This window comes from Ambystoma mexicanum, chromosome 13 (assembly GCF_040938575.1).
Source record: "Ambystoma mexicanum isolate Mex_15411 chromosome 13, UKY_AmexF1_1, whole genome shotgun sequence".
Taxonomy (NCBI): Eukaryota; Metazoa; Chordata; class Amphibia; order Caudata; family Ambystomatidae; genus Ambystoma; species Ambystoma mexicanum.
In genome coordinates, this window is record NC_090938.1 from 787,254,095 (window position 1) to 787,271,150 (window position 17,056).

At 53.8% G+C, this 17,056-nt stretch overlaps 1 protein-coding gene across 4 annotated transcripts in view; it reads right to left on the bottom strand.

The window, feature by feature from the left end:
- The window catches only part of LOC138521965 (CCN family member 1-like), a 154,975-nt gene that overhangs the window by 21,477 nt on the left and 116,442 nt on the right, over positions 1-17,056 (bottom strand). For all 4 annotated transcript variants that reach the window (XM_069635157.1, XM_069635156.1, XM_069635158.1 and 1 more), the window contains exons 4-5: positions 9,951-10,211; positions 8,990-9,169 (exon numbers count right to left, since the gene is read on the bottom strand). In XM_069635157.1, the coding sequence (XP_069491258.1) occupies positions 8,990-9,169; positions 9,951-10,211 (441 nt within the window). The remainder of the gene's footprint in view (positions 1-8,989; positions 9,170-9,950; positions 10,212-17,056) is intronic.

Genomic DNA, 17,056 nt, shown 5'->3' on the forward strand with positions numbered 1-17,056 from the left:
GGCCTGGTCTTATGCAGCAGGTGTGGTATGATGGGGTATGATGGAAGAGCGGCGGTCTAGTGCATGAGCCGTGGTCTAATGCAACAGGTGTGGTATGATGGGGTATGATGGAAGAGGGGCGGTCTAGTGCATGAGGTGTGGTCTAATGCAGCAGGTGTGGTCTAATGGGGGAGGAGTGGTATGATGGAAGAGGGGTGGTCTAGTGCAGGAGGCGTGGATTTATGCAGCAGGTGTGGTATGATGGGGTATGATGGAAGAGGGGCGGTCTAGTGCATGAGGCGGGGTCTAATGCAGCGGGTGTGATATGTTGGGGAGGTGTGGTATGATGGAAGAGGGGCGGTCTAGTGCATGAGGCGGGGTTTAATGGGGAGGAGTGGTATGATGGGGAGGAGTGGTATGATGGAAGAGGCTGGTCTAGCGCATGATGCGGGGTCTAATGCAGCAGGTTGTGGTATGACGGGAGGTGTGGTATGATGGAAGAGAGGTGGTCTAGTGCATGAGGTGGGGTCTAATGCAGCAGGTGTGGTATGAAGGGGAGGTGTGCTATGATGGAAGGGGGTGGTCTAGTGCATGAGGTGTCTAATGCAGCGGGTGTGGTATGACGGGGAGGTGTGGTATGATGGAAGAGGGGCGGTCTAATGCACGAGGCCTGGTCTTATGCAGCAGGTGTGGTATGATGGGGTATGATGGAAGAGGGGTGGTCTAGTACATGAGGCGTGGTCTAATGCAGTGGGTGTGGTATGACGGGCAGGTGTGGTATGATGGAAGGGAGTGGTCTAGTGCATGAGGTGTCTAATGCAGCGGGTGTGGTATGACGGGGAGGTGTGGTATGATGGAAGAGGAGCGGTCTAGTGCATGAGGTGGGGTCTAATGCAGTGGGTGTGGTATGACGGGGAGGTGTGGTATGATGGCAGTTGTGGTCTAGTGCATGAGGTGTCTAATATAGCGGGTGTGGTATGACGGGGAGGTGTGGTATGATGGAAGATGTGGTCTAGTGCATGAGGTGTCTAATGCAGCGGGTGTGGTATGACGGGGAGGTGTGGCATGATGGAAGATGTGGTCTAGTTCAGGAGGCGGGGTCTAATGCAGCAGGTGTGGTATGACGGGGAGGTGTGGTATGATGGAAGGGGGTGGTCTAGTGCAGGAGGCGGGGTCTAATGCATCGGGTGTGGTATGACGGGGAGGTGTGGTATGATGGAAGGGGGTGGTCTAGTGCAGGAGGCAGGGTCTAATGCAGCGGGTGTTGTATGACGGGGAGGTGTGGTATGATGGAAGAGGGGCGGTCAAGTGCAGGAGGTGGGGTCTAATGCAGCGGGTGTGGTATGACGGGGAGGTGTGGTATGATGGAAGGGGGTGGTCTAGTGCAGGAGGCGGGGTCTAATGTAGCGAGTGTGGTATGACGGGGAGGTGTGGTATGATGGAAGGGGGTGGTCTAGTGCAGGAGGCGGGGTCTAATGCAGCGGGTGTGGTATGACGGGGAGGTGTGGTATGATGGAAGGGGGTGGTCTAGTGCAGGAGGCGGAGTCTAATGTAGCGGGTGTGGTATGACGGGGAGGTGTGGTATGATGGAAGGGGGTTTTCTAGTGCAGGAGGCCTGGTCTAAAAGAGGAGCTGTAGTCTAAAGGAAGAGGTCTGGTGTAATGGAAGTGCAGTGAAGTGGAGAGGATGTGACGTGTCTAAGGTCAGAGGGAAAGAGGAGAGGGGAGGGTAATACATGACAATTTGTCTAATTAACACGTTGTGGGGCAGATGTAATCCATTGCATGGAGTGGACTAATGCAGTACTTTTTAATCTCGAAAGTAGCTGCTATGTTGCATGACGTAGATTTGAGAAAATGGTGTGCTTTGCCCTCTCCTCCTAGCAATACACGAATAGCTAAGTCTTTTTTCACTTTTCAGACTTTAGACAGTCTGGTCGGAGTAGGTTCTTCCACTTCTGCTTTCTTTAACACCGACTTGTCGGGAGGACGCTGCTCCAACCTTATTAGCCGGCCAGCACGCCAATGTCCTGGTTGAGGCGGTCGCTAATTTTATCAATCTTTATTTAGAACAGGACATTGTACCCCCTTTTCTTAGAGAAACTATTATCATTGCCTTTTATAAACGCCCACGCTTGAAACATCCCTTCCCCAAAATGAGTGACCCGTTGCCAGCCTTCCACAGGCAGCTCTGGTTCTTAAAAAAATCATCATGATTCAATTTTAGAATCGTGTCGAGAAATCCGGCCACCTGGATTATTTTCAGTCTGGTTTCCGCCCTAATCAGGGGACTTCGACTACATTGACAGGCTTTTGGGGTAGCATTCTTGCAAATGCTGATGACGGGTCTTTTCTTAATGCTCGTGCTCCTGGACCTCTCAGCGGCATTTAATACGTTGGGTCATGAGGTTCTCATCGATCGCTTGAAAATTTGGACGGGATTTCTATTTTAGCCCTCGATTGGTTTTGTTCTTTCCTTTCAGGGAGAGGATGGGCTGTTGAAATGGAACCCTTTCTCACCAATTGTATTTGTACTGACTGTGGAGTTCCACAAGGGCCACCTCTTTCACCCCTTCTTTTTAATATTTACACTGAGTCGCTAAAGTCACTGTTGAATCTACGATGGTTTCACTAGCGTTCCTATACAGACGATTCCCAGGTTTAGCTAAAGCTCTCTGGTCCCAACGAGGACCTTCCCAATCAGTGACCTGCCGGGATAAGATGACTACCTGGATGGGGTCTAACCTCCTGGTCTCGGATCCTTGGATCCTGCATCTACCCTCCTCCCTTGGGCGACCTACCATCAACTTAGAGAAGGTTAGGAATCTCAGGCTTCGGCTTTAGTGGCCAGATCAGTTGGGTTGATAAGTTTTTTTTTGGGCTGCGGTTGATCTTACGATCACTCTTGGGATATTCTTCCCCAGATTACAAACACGGACCACACAGTCGTGGTTGGTTCTTTGATTAACTCGCTGCTGGACCATGAAAACGCTTTGTGTGCAGGCCTTCCGGACTATGAGCTGCATTGACTGCGATGTGTTCAGACTTTAGCCAATCGCCTGATTTTTAGTCTCCATAAATGTCTTTTTGGTCTCTTCCTTTAGGTAGTCCCTTCACTGACTCCCTGTTTGCCAAAGGATCCACCTCAAGCTGTTATGTTTAGTATTTAAGGGTGTCCACGCCCTGGCCCCGCCCTATCATGCTAAAAAGATCCCGCTCTAGCGGCCAAATAGAATCTTCTATTCTCAACATGACTTTTTCCGCCCATTCCCAGAACTAGATGCAAGTCTAGAGAAGACGAGTGGTTTGCAGGTTTGTCGCGGTCTGAGCCTCCGGAACGCTCTACGGATCTTTATGCAGAGACAGGTTCCTGTGACAGCATTGTGGCAAGCTCATACTTTCTGTTACTCTGTTATGCTTCCTCCTCGGTCTCTCGGTAAAATGTGATGTTCGTTTTACTACTCACACCTGCGCTTACATGCATAGAGTCTGCTTTGAGCTGTTGCTTGTTACAAATTACATAAACATAAATGTGTGGGTCTAGTGGAGGAAGGTGTGGTCTAGTGTGGGGCGTGTGGTCTAATGGTGGAGGTGTGCTCTAGTGGAGAGGGTGTCATCTAATGAGAAGGTATGGTTAAGTGGCGATTGTATGGTCCAATGGTGAAGGTGTGGTCTAGTGTGGAGGTGTGGTCTAATGGTGGGCGTGTGGTCTAATGTGGAGGTGTGGTCTAATGGTGGAAGTGTGATCTAGTGTGGGAGGTGTGGTCTAATGGTGGAGGTGTGATCTAATGGTGGAGGCGTGGTCTAACGGTGGGGGTGTGATCTAATGGTGGAGGTACCTTCTAATGGAGAAGGCATGTTAAGAGGAGAAGGTGTGATCGAATAGTGGAGGTGTGGTCTAACGGTGGAAGTGTGGTTTAGTGAAGGGGGTGTCTTCCAATGGAGAAGGTATAGTTAAGTGAAGATTGTGGGGTCTAATGGTGGAGGTATGGTCTAGTGGAGGGGTACCTTCTAATGGAGAGGTTATGTTAAGAGGAGAAGGTGTGGTCTAATAGTGGAAGTGTGGTATAGCGAAGGTGTGGGCTAAAAGAGTAGTTGTGGTCTAGTGGAGGAAGCGTCTTCAAATGGAGAAGGTTTGTTAAGTGAAGGAGGTGGGGTGGTCTAATGGCGGAGGTGTGGTCGAATGGCAGAGGTGTGGTCTAATGGTGGAGGTGTGGTCTAGTGGAGAGGGTGTGATTTAGTGTGGGAGGTGTGGTCTAATGGTGGAGGTGTGGTCTAATGGTGGAGGTGTGATCTAATGGTGGAGGTGTGGTCTAGAGGAGCTGTGGTCTAATGGTGGAGGTGTGGTCTAATGGTGGAGGTGTGGTCTAATGGTGGAGGTGTGGTCTAATGGTGGAGGCGTGGTCTAGAGGAGGTGTTGTCCAATGGTGGAAGTGTGGTCTAATGGTGGAGGTGTGGTCTAGAAGAGGTGTGGTCTAATGAGGGTGTGGTCTAATGGTGGAGGTATGGTCTAATGGTGGAGGTGTGGTCTAGAGGAGGAGTGGCGTAATGGTGGAGGTGTGGTGTAATGGTGGAGGTGTGGTCTAGAGGAGGTGTGGTCTAATGGTGGGGGTGTGGTCTAATGGCAGGGGTGTGGTCTAATGGCAGAGGTGTGGTCTAATGGTGGAGGTGCGGTCTAATGGTGGAGGTGTGTTCTAGAGGAGGTGTGGTCTAATGGAGGTGTGGTCTAATGGTGGAGGTGTGGTCTATTGGTGGAGGTGTGGTCTAGAGGGGGAGTGGCGTAATGGTGGAGGTGTGGTCTAATGGTGGAGGTGTGGTCTAATGGTGGAGATGTGGTCTGGTGGAGGTGTGGTTTAGAGGAGGTGTGGTCTAGAGGAGGTGTGGTCTAATGGTGGGGGTGTGGTCTAATGGTGGTGGTGTGGTCTAATGGTGGAGGTGTGGTCTAATGGCGGAGGTGTGGTCTAATGGCGGAGGTGTGTTCTAGAGGAGGTGTGGTCTAATGGTGTAGGTGTGGTCTAATGGTGAAGGTGTGGTCTAGAGGCGGTGTGGTCTAGAGGAGGTGTGGTCTAATGGTGGGGGTGTGGTCTAATGGTGGGGGTGTGGTCTAATGGCGGGGGTGTGGTCTAATGGCAGGGGTGTGGTCTAATGGCAGAGGTGTGGTCTAATGGCGGAGGTGTGGTCTAATGGTGGAGGTGTGGTCTAATGGTGGAGGTGTGTTCTAATGGAGGTGTGGTCTAATGGTGGAGGTGTGGTCTATTGGTGGAGGTGTGGTCTAGAGGAGGAGTGGCATAATGGTGGAGGTGTGGTCTAATGGTGGAGGTGTGGTCTAATGGTGGAGATGTGGTCTGGTGGAGATGTGGTAGGGTGGAGGTGTGGTTTAGAGGAGGTGTGGTCTAATGGTGGGGGTGTGGTCTAATGGTGGAGGTGTTGTCTAATGGTGGAGGTGTGGTCTGGTCTAATGGCGGAGGTGTGGTCTAATGGTGGAGGTGTGGTCTAATGGTGGAGATGTGGTCTGGTGGAGATGTGGTAGGGTGGAGGTGTGGTTTAGAGGAGGTGTGGTCTAATGGTGGGGGTGTGGTCTAATGGTGGAGGTGTTGTCTAATGGTGGAGGTGTGGTCTGGTCTAATGGCGGAGGTGTGGTCTAATGGTGGAGGTGTGTTCTAGAGGAGGTGTGGTGTAATGGTGTAGGTGTGGTCTAATGGTGGAGGTGTGGTCTAGAGGAGGTGTGGTCTAATGGTGGAGGTGTGGTCTAATGGTGGAGGTGTGGTCTGATGGTGGAGGTATGGTCTAGAGGAGGTGTGGTCTAATGGTGGAGGTGTGGTCTGTCTAGAGGTGGTGTGGTCTAATGGTGGAGCTGTGATCTAATGGTGGAGCTGTGGTCTAATGGTGGAGCTGTGGTCTAATGGTGGAGGTGTGGTCTAGAGGAGGTGTGGTCTAATGGTGGAGGTGTGGTCTAATGGTGGAGGTGTGGTCTGATGGTGGAGGTATGGTCTAGAGGAGGTGTGGTCTAATGGTGGAGGTGTGGTCTGTCTAGAGGTGGTGTGGTCTAATGGTGGAGCTGTGATCTAATGGTGGAGCTGTGGTCTAATGGTGGAGCTGTGGTCTAATGGTGGAGGTGTGGTCTAATGGTGGAGGTGTGGTCTAATGGTGGAGGTGTGGACTGGTGGAGGTGGTTTGGGGTTTCTCCCATAAGAACATTAGGAAAACAAATGTGTCAGAATAAAGACGTGTATAGCATGTTTCTATCTATATAGGAATTAAAATGTAGCTGAACTTAAGAAAAACGGACATGATATTTGTGAGCGCAAGGAACACCACACTGGAAACGTCTTTACAAATTCTGTACTTCCAAAGGGTGTGGGGGAGGAGCAAAGGTGGAAGGGGGGAGTTGCAAAGAGAGGGTTAAAGAGGAGAAAACCAGGGCGTCTCACAAAATAGACCCATGGTGCAGGGGCCCACCCGGAAACCCCCAGAGTTCCCTGTAGGCCGGTCCACAGCTGGATCTACCGGTGAAGGCGCAGTCCAGAGGCGTTGCTGGGGGGGAGAAGGTAAGGGGGCTATAGCCCCGGGTCTTTAGGTTGTAGCCCCAGATAGAAGCTCAGGGGCTACAACCAAAAGGATATAGCTAGCCCCGAATCCCGCCAGTCCCGACATTAGCTTAGCCCCTGATCTTTTCCAGACCTAGTAACACTCCTGGCGCGGTCTCTTGTAGGAGTTTGGTCTGGTGCACTGGTGCAGTCTACAGGAAAAGATCTGATCTTACAGACGTGTGGCGCATGAAAGCCTATTAACAAAACGCAAGAGATGTCCCTCTAGAAGCAGGCCTGGTCTTCTTCTTCTTCTTCTTCTTTCGTCTAATGGAGGACATGTGCTCTAGTGAAGGGGCGTGGTCTAATGGAGGGGCGTGACCTAATGGAGGAGGCAGGATTAAAGATGGGGGAGTGGTCTAGGGATACACTGGTGTCTAATGTCTGAGGTGTGGCCTGATGGAGAGGGCGTGACCTAATGGAGGAGGCAGGATTAAAGATGGGGGAGTGGCCTAAGGATACACTGGTGTCTAATGTATGAGGTGTGGCCTGATGGAGAGGGCGTGGCCTGATGGAGGAGGCATGGTTAAAGATGGGGGAGTGGTCTAGGGATACAGTGGTGTCTAATGTCTGAGGTGTGGCCTGAAGGAGGGGGCGTGGCCTAATGGAGGAGGCGTGGTCTAGTGGTGCTAGTGTGGTCTCCTGACTGGCGTGGCTGCAGCTGTGACGTTGCGTGCCCTCTGCTGGTGGTATGTGAAACTGGAGCCAGAGCTCAAGTTTAAATTCCGTCTCCAGTGGAAAAAATACCGTGCTCTGCCATCTGGTGGAGAGATGTGGAATTGCAGCTCTGAATGGTCGCACAGCACTTCCAGCCCTGGGCTGCAGCTGCAGAACCCCTGGCTGCTGTTCCTCCTGCAGCGGCGTGCTGAAGAGAGGTTTACATGCCGCTATACAGGTTCATACAACGTTTCCTGCAATAGTAGAGCAGTCAGACTCTGCCCTCTGTTGGTGAACACGTGAACTGCAGGTAATAGCATTTTAAAACTCCTGTACTTTGTAGAAAGGTAGGTGCTAGTCAATGTTGGTGACATGTCACGATTGGGATGTAAAAAGATGTCACACAAAATGCTGCTTTCATTGGAAGTTGTATGTACAACCCATAGAATGATGAACACTGCCCCATACACAATGCCGCGGTGGCACCCCCGCCCTCACAATGAGACCAGACTTGATGGTTTTAGTGCTGAGAGGGCACTCCCTGGATCTCCTCTACTGGTGGCACCGTGTGCAGCCGCCTGGAATGTCTAATCACCCTGCTTTAATCTAATCCTGCTTGAGGGGGTGATTGAAAGTGGGGCAGGCCTCACACATTGTAAGTACCGGGGTCGGGGTGTCTCGTCCGGTGGCGTTTCCAGACACTCTTCACTGGGGGGGCTCAAGTGGGGCACTGACTTATGCAGCGGTGGAATGAAGTCCGAGCGCACACACACATAACGATCATAGTTTAGGATAATGGGGTGGTACCTGGGGTGGCCAATCAGATTCCAGGGGTAGCACGTGCCCCCCCTCCCCCCGCAGGCCACTCCCTGGACCCACCACTGGTGTCGTCAGGGTCACACTTTGAATATTCTGCATACATATGGGACACAGGCTATTCTAATATGGGTGAGGGGTTCAAGACGTCCAGATAAATACATTAAAGGTATAGAAGAGATGAAGAACCTACCAGTCTGGGGGGGGGGGGGTGGGGAGGGATGCCGGCTTGATTTAGGGAAAAGATGTCTGAGCAGATACATACGTGACATCTGCAGTTACAATAGCGGCATGTAGCCATAGGCAGGGCACCAGAGCCCACAGTAATGAAATAGCCCCCCCACCAGCAGTGGTGCGCTACTGTATGCAATGCCAAGCCCACTGCCGGGCCCCTCCCATCTCTTGAGCCAGGCTCACGCTAGAAGCAATGAGAATTAAAGAGGCTTGGCGGCGGAAGGTTTGATCCCTGTGGCGGGAAAGGATGTTGCCATGGAGACGTTTATGCTATGGAGTACACTCACCGGGGAGACCATGCCTTCAACCTCAATCATTCTTTTTCTGGGGGGGGGCAGATCAGGTGAGATTTTGCAGAGGAGCGAGACAAGGAAATATTCTAGAAATATTGGTAAGGGGTGAAAAGGGGGGTGGGGTCCCAGTGCTTGTAAGTCTTGGGGACCGGATCCAGGATGCAACTTTCCTTTTCTGGAGCAGGATTAACAAATATGCCACATTGTGATGGGCACTTCTAGGTTTTATGCCAAATAAAAGTTTGTTTGACTGACTGATGGGCACCCCATGGAAACTGCCCCATGTGCTGGAAGTTACCCCTGGACCATGCGTTTTCCTGAGAGTAGAGACAGCAAGGCCCTGCTCTCCAGCCCATGGGCCCAGGGAAATGAGAGACCACATGAATAAAGGCGCGTGCCAGAGGAGGGCGCGCCAGCGCCTTACCTGCCACCTGCTCCATGACCAGGCAGCCGGGCATCCGGGCAGGGTGGGTGGGTGGGCACAGAGACGTACAGGCGACGGATCCATCCAGGCAGACGCAGGAGCTGTGGCAGGCCATCTGGAAGCGATCCCCGTTCTGGTACACAGCGTCCTTCACAGAGCAGGGGTGGCCCTCGCGGGTGGCTGCAGGGGCAGAGGGGTACAGCTTGTACATGTATGTATGGTCAGGGAAAGAGAGAGACATCCAAAAAGAGATGGGACGAAAAGAAGGACAGGCTCTACTCTGTGCAGTAACTACCCTCCCAGCCTCGAGCCACTATTGCAGGCTTGCACTTCTGGTTGGGTGACCCTCGCTCCTCAGCCACGTGCATTCTATCAGCTGCCCGGTGGCACTGGACACGCTCTGGATCTTGCCCACACAGAGAGGGGTGGAAACACCCAACCCTCCCTTCAGAAGACTACAGCAGTTTCTACGCTCGTATTCCGTGCACCTGGACTTCCCACCTGCAGGCTCCACTCGCCGGCACCTCAGACAGCACCCCACCCATTGGGACGAGTCTGCTGTCCCTACAGACCCACGCTGCACCCAACTGATGACGCCACTGAGGTCGAAACATGTCTGGGGGTGCTGGTGGTCTCGTGCAGAAGGGATGTGGCCTAGCAGAACCGGCAAAGCTGCGGCTTTTGAATGGAGGGGGGGCCAAGCATGATTTGCACGTGGTCTCCCCGCCCCTGTAGAACAATGGCTTGGAGGAATGCCAGTGGTTATAATTTATTTTGCATGTCATAGGTAGATCCATTGATACAGAGGGATCCATTGACATACCAAGAGACAGGCAAATGATCAGGCCCATTGATAAACCTGTTGATCTCTGTTCCACCCAACCCTGTGTACCCAGGACCCGTATATACAGTTATGCCAGTGCACCTCAAGTCTGACTCGCGGCCCTTTGCCACCTCTCACCTGTACCACTCCCATCTGGTCCCTCCACTGCAATCATGGCGGATGGGTCCTCCACCGTCTTTAACTTATCCAGTCTCCGGGGGGTTCCGCCAGGGTGGTGGTGGTGGCTTGCCAAGGGCCGGGAACCTCTCTCCCATGCTCTGCCAGGGTTCTCACCGATGACATTGCCATCCGCCACTCTCAGCACATCGGGGCCGGTTAGCCAGTCCTCCAGCCGGTTGGACTCCACACATCGCCACTCTCTGCAACACTGGCCAGGCACTAGTGGGGAGAAGAGAAGAAAGAGGCTGAAAGAGATGAAACAGGTTGAGTGAACGATACCGGCCCTGTGGACGAAACGGAATAGAGAAAAAGGCGGAATGCCCGAGAACCGGATCTGGAGATTGCTAGACTCGGTCCGTAGCCAGTGCCTGGCAATGGTCAAATGGACTGGAGTGTAGCCAATCAGAAAAAAGCTAATCTTTGAGATGCACTGCAATCTGCTTCTCTGCCACAAGGGTCACAGTTGTGTCTTTGCAATGGCAAGCAGCGACGCCTAGTGGCCAGCCACATTGTTGCATTGGCTCAGGCCTTAAAAGTGGACTACACTCTACCTTCCACCAGAGGGCGCCAGTGCGGAGCGAACAGTCCTGGCAGAGCTGTTCTGACTGCTCCACTCTGTGACAGACAGGGTGAGGCAGAAAAAAGGCCTCAATAATGCAAAAGGTGTGTAGTTCAGGTTTGCTCTTCGGTGTTGCGGTCTTGGTGTTGTCATGTATTCTCATGAAAGTCTTCTGCGTAGTTCGCCTTCCCTTTCCATAACTTGCAAGTATTCTTTGGCAGCAGCATGTGTCAGCTCAAGCTGGATTATGCTAGAATTCACTTTCCCTACCTTTAGGCAATCAGTAGCAGACAGGTCTCTTACAGGCTGGCGGGACTCGTGAGGGAGTCTCTCAAAGGCGCACGTGTCCTTTGAGATACGTTTTCTCAATTCTTTCGAGGACATTAGACTTTATTTCTGAACATAGACACCAGCTTCCTCAGTTTGCCACGGGTCTTTCTTCTCAGTTTCCCAGCATGCATCATTTTATTGGTCAGCAGTTTCTCAGTTTGCTATGGGACTTTGTACTCCGTTTCCCAGCATGCAGCGTTGCATTCATGTTATGTTATGTTATTTGGCATTTATGTAGCGCTCTATATATCATTGGTATGACCTCAAAGCGCTGATAGGTTGAACGCCTTCAGGGACCGCAGTCCAGGTCAGTAGAGAGAGTAAGTGTCGTAGGGTGCATGGGTGCACCAGTTATGTGTGCAGCTGATGTAACTGCCTGATGGTAGCTGCATCCTAGCGTTAGGTGTGGTGGTGGGGATGTCAGTTGAATGTGCGCGGTCTGGTGGGTGGACAGCCAGACTGGGTTCTGGCGCGTTAGGCCTGTAGGACGCTTATGTGTGCAGCTAGGCCGGTTTGTCATGGGGTATAGCTGCATTTTATTTAAAATGATGGGGTGTTCATGGGGTAATGTTCGCATGTGAGCAGCTAGGCCGGATTTATCGCGGGGTGTAGCTGTACTCTGATTGTGTGATGGTGTAGAGTAGAGAGTAAGCCTAGTGATATGATATGGTGTGATTTGATAGTACATCCACAAAGTACATATGCATTGTGGATGGGCACAAGGGGCACAGGGAGACAGAGGGCTGGGCTTACAGTGACAGGGGTAGAGGGATACATAGCAGCATCAGGGGGAACAGGGAGGCAGGGTCCCACAGCGACACAAGGGGCACAGGGAAACAGAGGGCAGGGCTTACAGCGAGAGGACGGGGGTAGAGGGATACATAGCAGCATCAGGGGGAACAGGGAGGCAGGGTCCCACAGCGACACAAGGGGCACAGGGAAACAGAGGGCAGGGCTTACAGCGAGAGGACGGGGGTAGAGGGATACATAGCAGCATCAGGGGGAACAGGGAGGCAGGGTCACACAGCGACACACGGGCACAAGGGGCACAGGGAGACAGAGGGCTGGGCTTACAGTGACAGGGGTAGAGGGATACATAGCAGCATCAGGGGGAACAGGGAGGCAGGGTCCCACAGGGACACAAGGGGCACAGGGAAACAGAGGGCAGGGCTTACAGCGAGAGGACGGGGGTAGAGGGATACATAGCAGCATCAGGGGGAACATGGAGGCAGGGTCACACAGCGACACACGGGCACAAGGGGCACAGGGAAACAGAGGGCAGGGCTTACAGCGAGAGGACGGGGGTAGAGGGATACATAGCAGCATCAGGGGGAACATGGAGGCAGGGTCACACAGCGACACACGGGCACAAGGGGCACAGGGAAACAGAGGGCAGGGCTTACAGCGAGAGGACGGGGGTAGAGGGATACATAGCAGCATCAGGGGGAACAGGGAGGCAGGGTCACACAGCGACACAAGGGCACAAGGGGCACAGGGAGACAGAGGGCAGGGCTTACAGCGAGAGGACGGGGGTAGAGGGATACATAGCAGCATCAGGGGGAACAGGGAGGCAGGGTCACACAGCGACACACGGGCACAAGGGGCACAGGGAGACAGAGGGTTGGGCTTACTGCGACAGGACGGGGGTAGAGGGATACATAGCGACATCGTGGGGGACATGGAGGCAGGGTCACACAGCGACACAAGGGGCACAGGGAGACAGAGGGCTGGGCTTACAGTGACAGGGGTAGAGGGATACATAGCAGCATCAGGGGGAACAGGGAGGCAGGGTCCCACAGCGACACAAGGGGCACAGGGAAACAGAGGGCAGGGCTTACAGCGAGAGGACGGGGGTAGAGGGATACATAGCAGCATCAGGGGGAACAGGGAGGCAGGGTCCCACAGCGACACAAGGGGCACAGGGAAACAGAGGGCAGGGCTTACAGCGAGAGGACGGGGGTAGAGGGATACATAGCAGCATCAGGGGGAACAGGGAGGCAGGGTCACACAGCGACACACGGGCACAAGGGGCACAGGGAGACAGAGGGCTGGGCTTACAGTGACAGGGGTAGAGGGATACATAGCAGCATCAGGGGGAACAGGGAGGCAGGGTCCCACAGGGACACAAGGGGCACAGGGAAACAGAGGGCAGGGCTTACAGCGAGAGGACGGGGGTAGAGGGATACATAGCAGCATCAGGGGGAACATGGAGGCAGGGTCACACAGCGACACACGGGCACAAGGGGCACAGGGAAACAGAGGGCAGGGCTTACAGCGAGAGGACGGGGGTAGAGGGATACATAGCAGCATCAGGGGGAACATGGAGGCAGGGTCACACAGCGACACACGGGCACAAGGGGCACAGGGAAACAGAGGGCAGGGCTTACAGCGAGAGGACGGGGGTAGAGGGATACATAGCAGCATCAGGGGGAACAGGGAGGCAGGGTCACACAGCGACACAAGGGCACAAGGGGCACAGGGAGACAGAGGGCAGGGCTTACAGCGAGAGGACGGGGGTAGAGGGATACATAGCAGCATCAGGGGGAACAGGGAGGCAGGGTCACACAGCGACACACGGGCACAAGGGGCACAGGGAGACAGAGGGTTGGGCTTACTGCGACAGGACGGGGGTAGAGGGATACATAGCGACATCGTGGGGGACATGGAGGCAGGGTCACACAGCGACACAAGGGGCACAGGGAGACAGAGGGCTGGGCTTACAGTGACAGGGGTAGAGGGATACATAGCAGCATCAGGGGGAACAGGGAGGCAGGGTCACACAGCGACACACGGGGCACAGGGAAACAGAGGGCAGGGCTTACAGCGAGAGGACGGGGGTAGAGGGATCCATAGCGACATCAGGGGAACAGGGCGCAGGGAACACAGTGACACACGGGCACAAGGGCCACAGGGAGACAGAGGCTAGGCTTACTGAAACAGGTCGGGGGTAGAGGGATACATAGCTACACCATTCGGGACATGGAGGCAGGACCACACAGCGACACACAGGCACAAGGGGCATAAGTATAGAGAGGGCAGGGCTTACAATAACAGGACAGGGGTAGAGGGATACATAGCGACGTCAAGGGGAACATGGAGGCAGGGTACACAGCGGGACACTGGCACAGTGGACATCACAGGGACTAGAGAGGAGGGCAATGCAGAGGCAACACAGCGACACACGGGTATAAGGGGCACAGGGAGACAGAGGATTGGGCTTACTGCGACAGGACGGGGTAGAGGGATACATAGCGACATCGTGGGGGACATGGAGGCAGGACCACACAGCGAAACACAGACACAAGGGGCATAAGTATAGAGAGGGCAGGGCTTACAATAACAGGACAGGGGTAGAGGGATACATAGCGACGTCAAGGGGAACATGGAGGCAGGGTCACACAGCAAGACACGGGCACAGTGGACATCACAGGGAGACAGAGGGTTTGGCTTACTGCGACAGGACGGGGGTAGAGGGATACATAGCGACATCATGGGGAACATGGATGCAGGGTACACAGCGGGACACTGGCACAGTGGACATCACAGGGACTAGAGAGGAGGGCAATGCAGAGGCAACACAGCGACACACAGGCACAAGGGGCACAGGGAGACAGAGGGTTGGGCTTACTGCGACAGGACGGGGGTAGAGGGATACATAGCGACATCGTGGGGGACATGGAGGCAGGGTCACACAGCGACACACGGGCACAAGGGGCACAGGGAGACAGAGGGCTGGGCTTACAGTGACAGGGGTAGAGGGATACATAGCAGCATCAGGGGGAACAGGGAGGCAGGGTCACACAGGGACACAAGGGGCACAATGGGCACAGGGAAACAGAGGGCAGGGCTTACAATAACAGGACAGGGGTAGAGGGATACATAGCAACATAATGGGGAACATGGATGCAGGGTACACAGCGGGACACTGGCACAGTGGACATCACAGGGACTAGAGGGGAGGGCAATACAGAGGCAACACAGCGACACACGGGCACAAGGGGCACAGGGAGACAGAGGGCAGGGCTTACAGCGAGAGGACGGGGGTAGAGGGATCCATAGCGACATCAGGGGAACAGGGCGCAGGGAACACAGTGACACACGGGCACAAGGGCCACAGGGAGACAGAGGGTTTGGCTTACTGCGACAGGACGGGGGTAGAGGGATACATAGCGACATTGTGGGGGACATGGAGGCAGGGTCACACAGCGACACACGGGCACAAGGGGCACAGGGAGACAGAGGGTTTGGCTTACTGCGACAGGACGGGGGTAGAGGGATACATAGCGACGTCAAGGGGAACAGGGAGGCAGGGTACACAGCGACACACGGGCACAAGGGCCACAGGGAGACAGAGGCTAGGCTTACAGTGACAGGGGTAGAGGGATACATAGCAGCATCAGGGGGAACAGGGAGGCAGGGTCACACAGGGACACAAGGGGCACAGGGAAACAGAGGGCAGGGCTTACAATAACAGGACAGGGGTAGAGGGATACATAGCCACATCATGGGGAACATGGATGCAGGGTACACAGCGGGACACTGGCACAGTGGACATCACAGGGACTAGAGGGGAGGGCAATACAGAGGCAACACAGCGACACACAGGCACAAGGGGCACAGGGAGACAGAGGGTTTGGCTTACTGCGACAGGACGGGGGTAGAGGGATACATAGCGACGTCAAGGGGAACAGGGAGGCAGGGTACACAGCGAGACACGGGTACAGTGGGGTATACAGATGACATCACAGGGGACTAGAGGAGAGGGCAATACAGAGGGATACATAGTGATAGTACGGGAGAACAGTATACAGCGACACGCGGGGGGCACAGCGATGTCACGGGACTAGACGAGTTGTGGAACAGGGAATTGGGAAGAGTTTTGATCCAAGGAGGTCATTATTCTGGATTCATGGATACAGTGTCAAATAGCTGGCTTGATGGTCATGTTCACTGGTGATATGGTCAGGAGTTCCAATGTGTATTAGGCCATTGGTTGTTGGAGATACTGTCGTTTCTAGGGATGAGGTTGCTGTTTATTGAAGCAGCCACATTTTAAGTACTTTGCGGAACGTCATATAGTCTTGGGTGTGTCGAATATGTGGGGGAGGCGAGTTCCACAGAGTCGGGGCCAAAGCTGAGAAAGAGTATCCTCCGATCCTGACGGAGTTGGTGGTTGGGATCACTCAAAGGAGGGCGGTGCTTGATCTTAGGGTGCGGGTGGGAGGTAAGGTTTTAGCTTTTCTTGCAGGTATAGTGGGCCGGTCTTGTGCACTGCATGGCGATTGATGCAGAAGGTCTTGAAGGAGGCCCTTCGTCTGACTGGGAGCCAGTGGAGGGTTCGGAGAGCTGGAGGGATGTGGTCTCTTGGACCCAGGGCGAGGAGCAGTTTAGCAGCAGCGTTTTGGGCTCTTTGGAGTTTATGAAGGTGGTATGCTGGGAGTCCTAGGTAAAGGGAGTTGGCATAGTCCAGTCTTGACAAGACAATGGACATAACTGCGGCAAGTCTGTTCGGGAAGGAGAGGTAGGGGAAAGATGCGTCTGAGAAGTTATTAGATGGTAGTGACAACCTTCAGACACATTGTTGATCTGCTGGGAGAGGGTTAGGCCAGAGTCCATAGTGCAGCCTAGGTTTTATACAGTGTCGGGGGGGTTGGGCGGGTTGGCCTACGGAAGGGGGCCAAGGAAGCGGATGAGGTAGGAGAGCAGTGTTGCCGCAGACCATGATTTCGGTTTTATTGGGGTTCAAGAGGAGGTGGTTTGTCATCCATCGGTCCATATCTAGGAGACAGGCTTCGAGGTGGGGCTGGGGGTGTGTGTCTGAGTTGTGGAATTTAAGGATGATTTGTGTATCGTCAGCATAGCTGTAGCACGAGATGTTGTGCGGGCGGATGATTCCAGGGAGTGTGGACATGTAGGGTTTGAATAGGAGAGCAAATAGACATGCGTCTTGCGGTACTCTGGTATTAAGTGAGCGAGCAGATGAAACAAAAGGGGAGGGGAGGGTTATTTGCTTCCTGTTGCTAAGGAAGGAGGCGATCCACTTGAGAGCAGTGCGACGGATTCCAAGGGAGTGGAAACGGTCAAGGAGGATTGAGTGGTTGATTGTGTCGAACGATGCAGAGAGGTAACGGAGAATTAGTGTGGCGCATCCTTCAGAGTCAGCAGTGATCTTAAG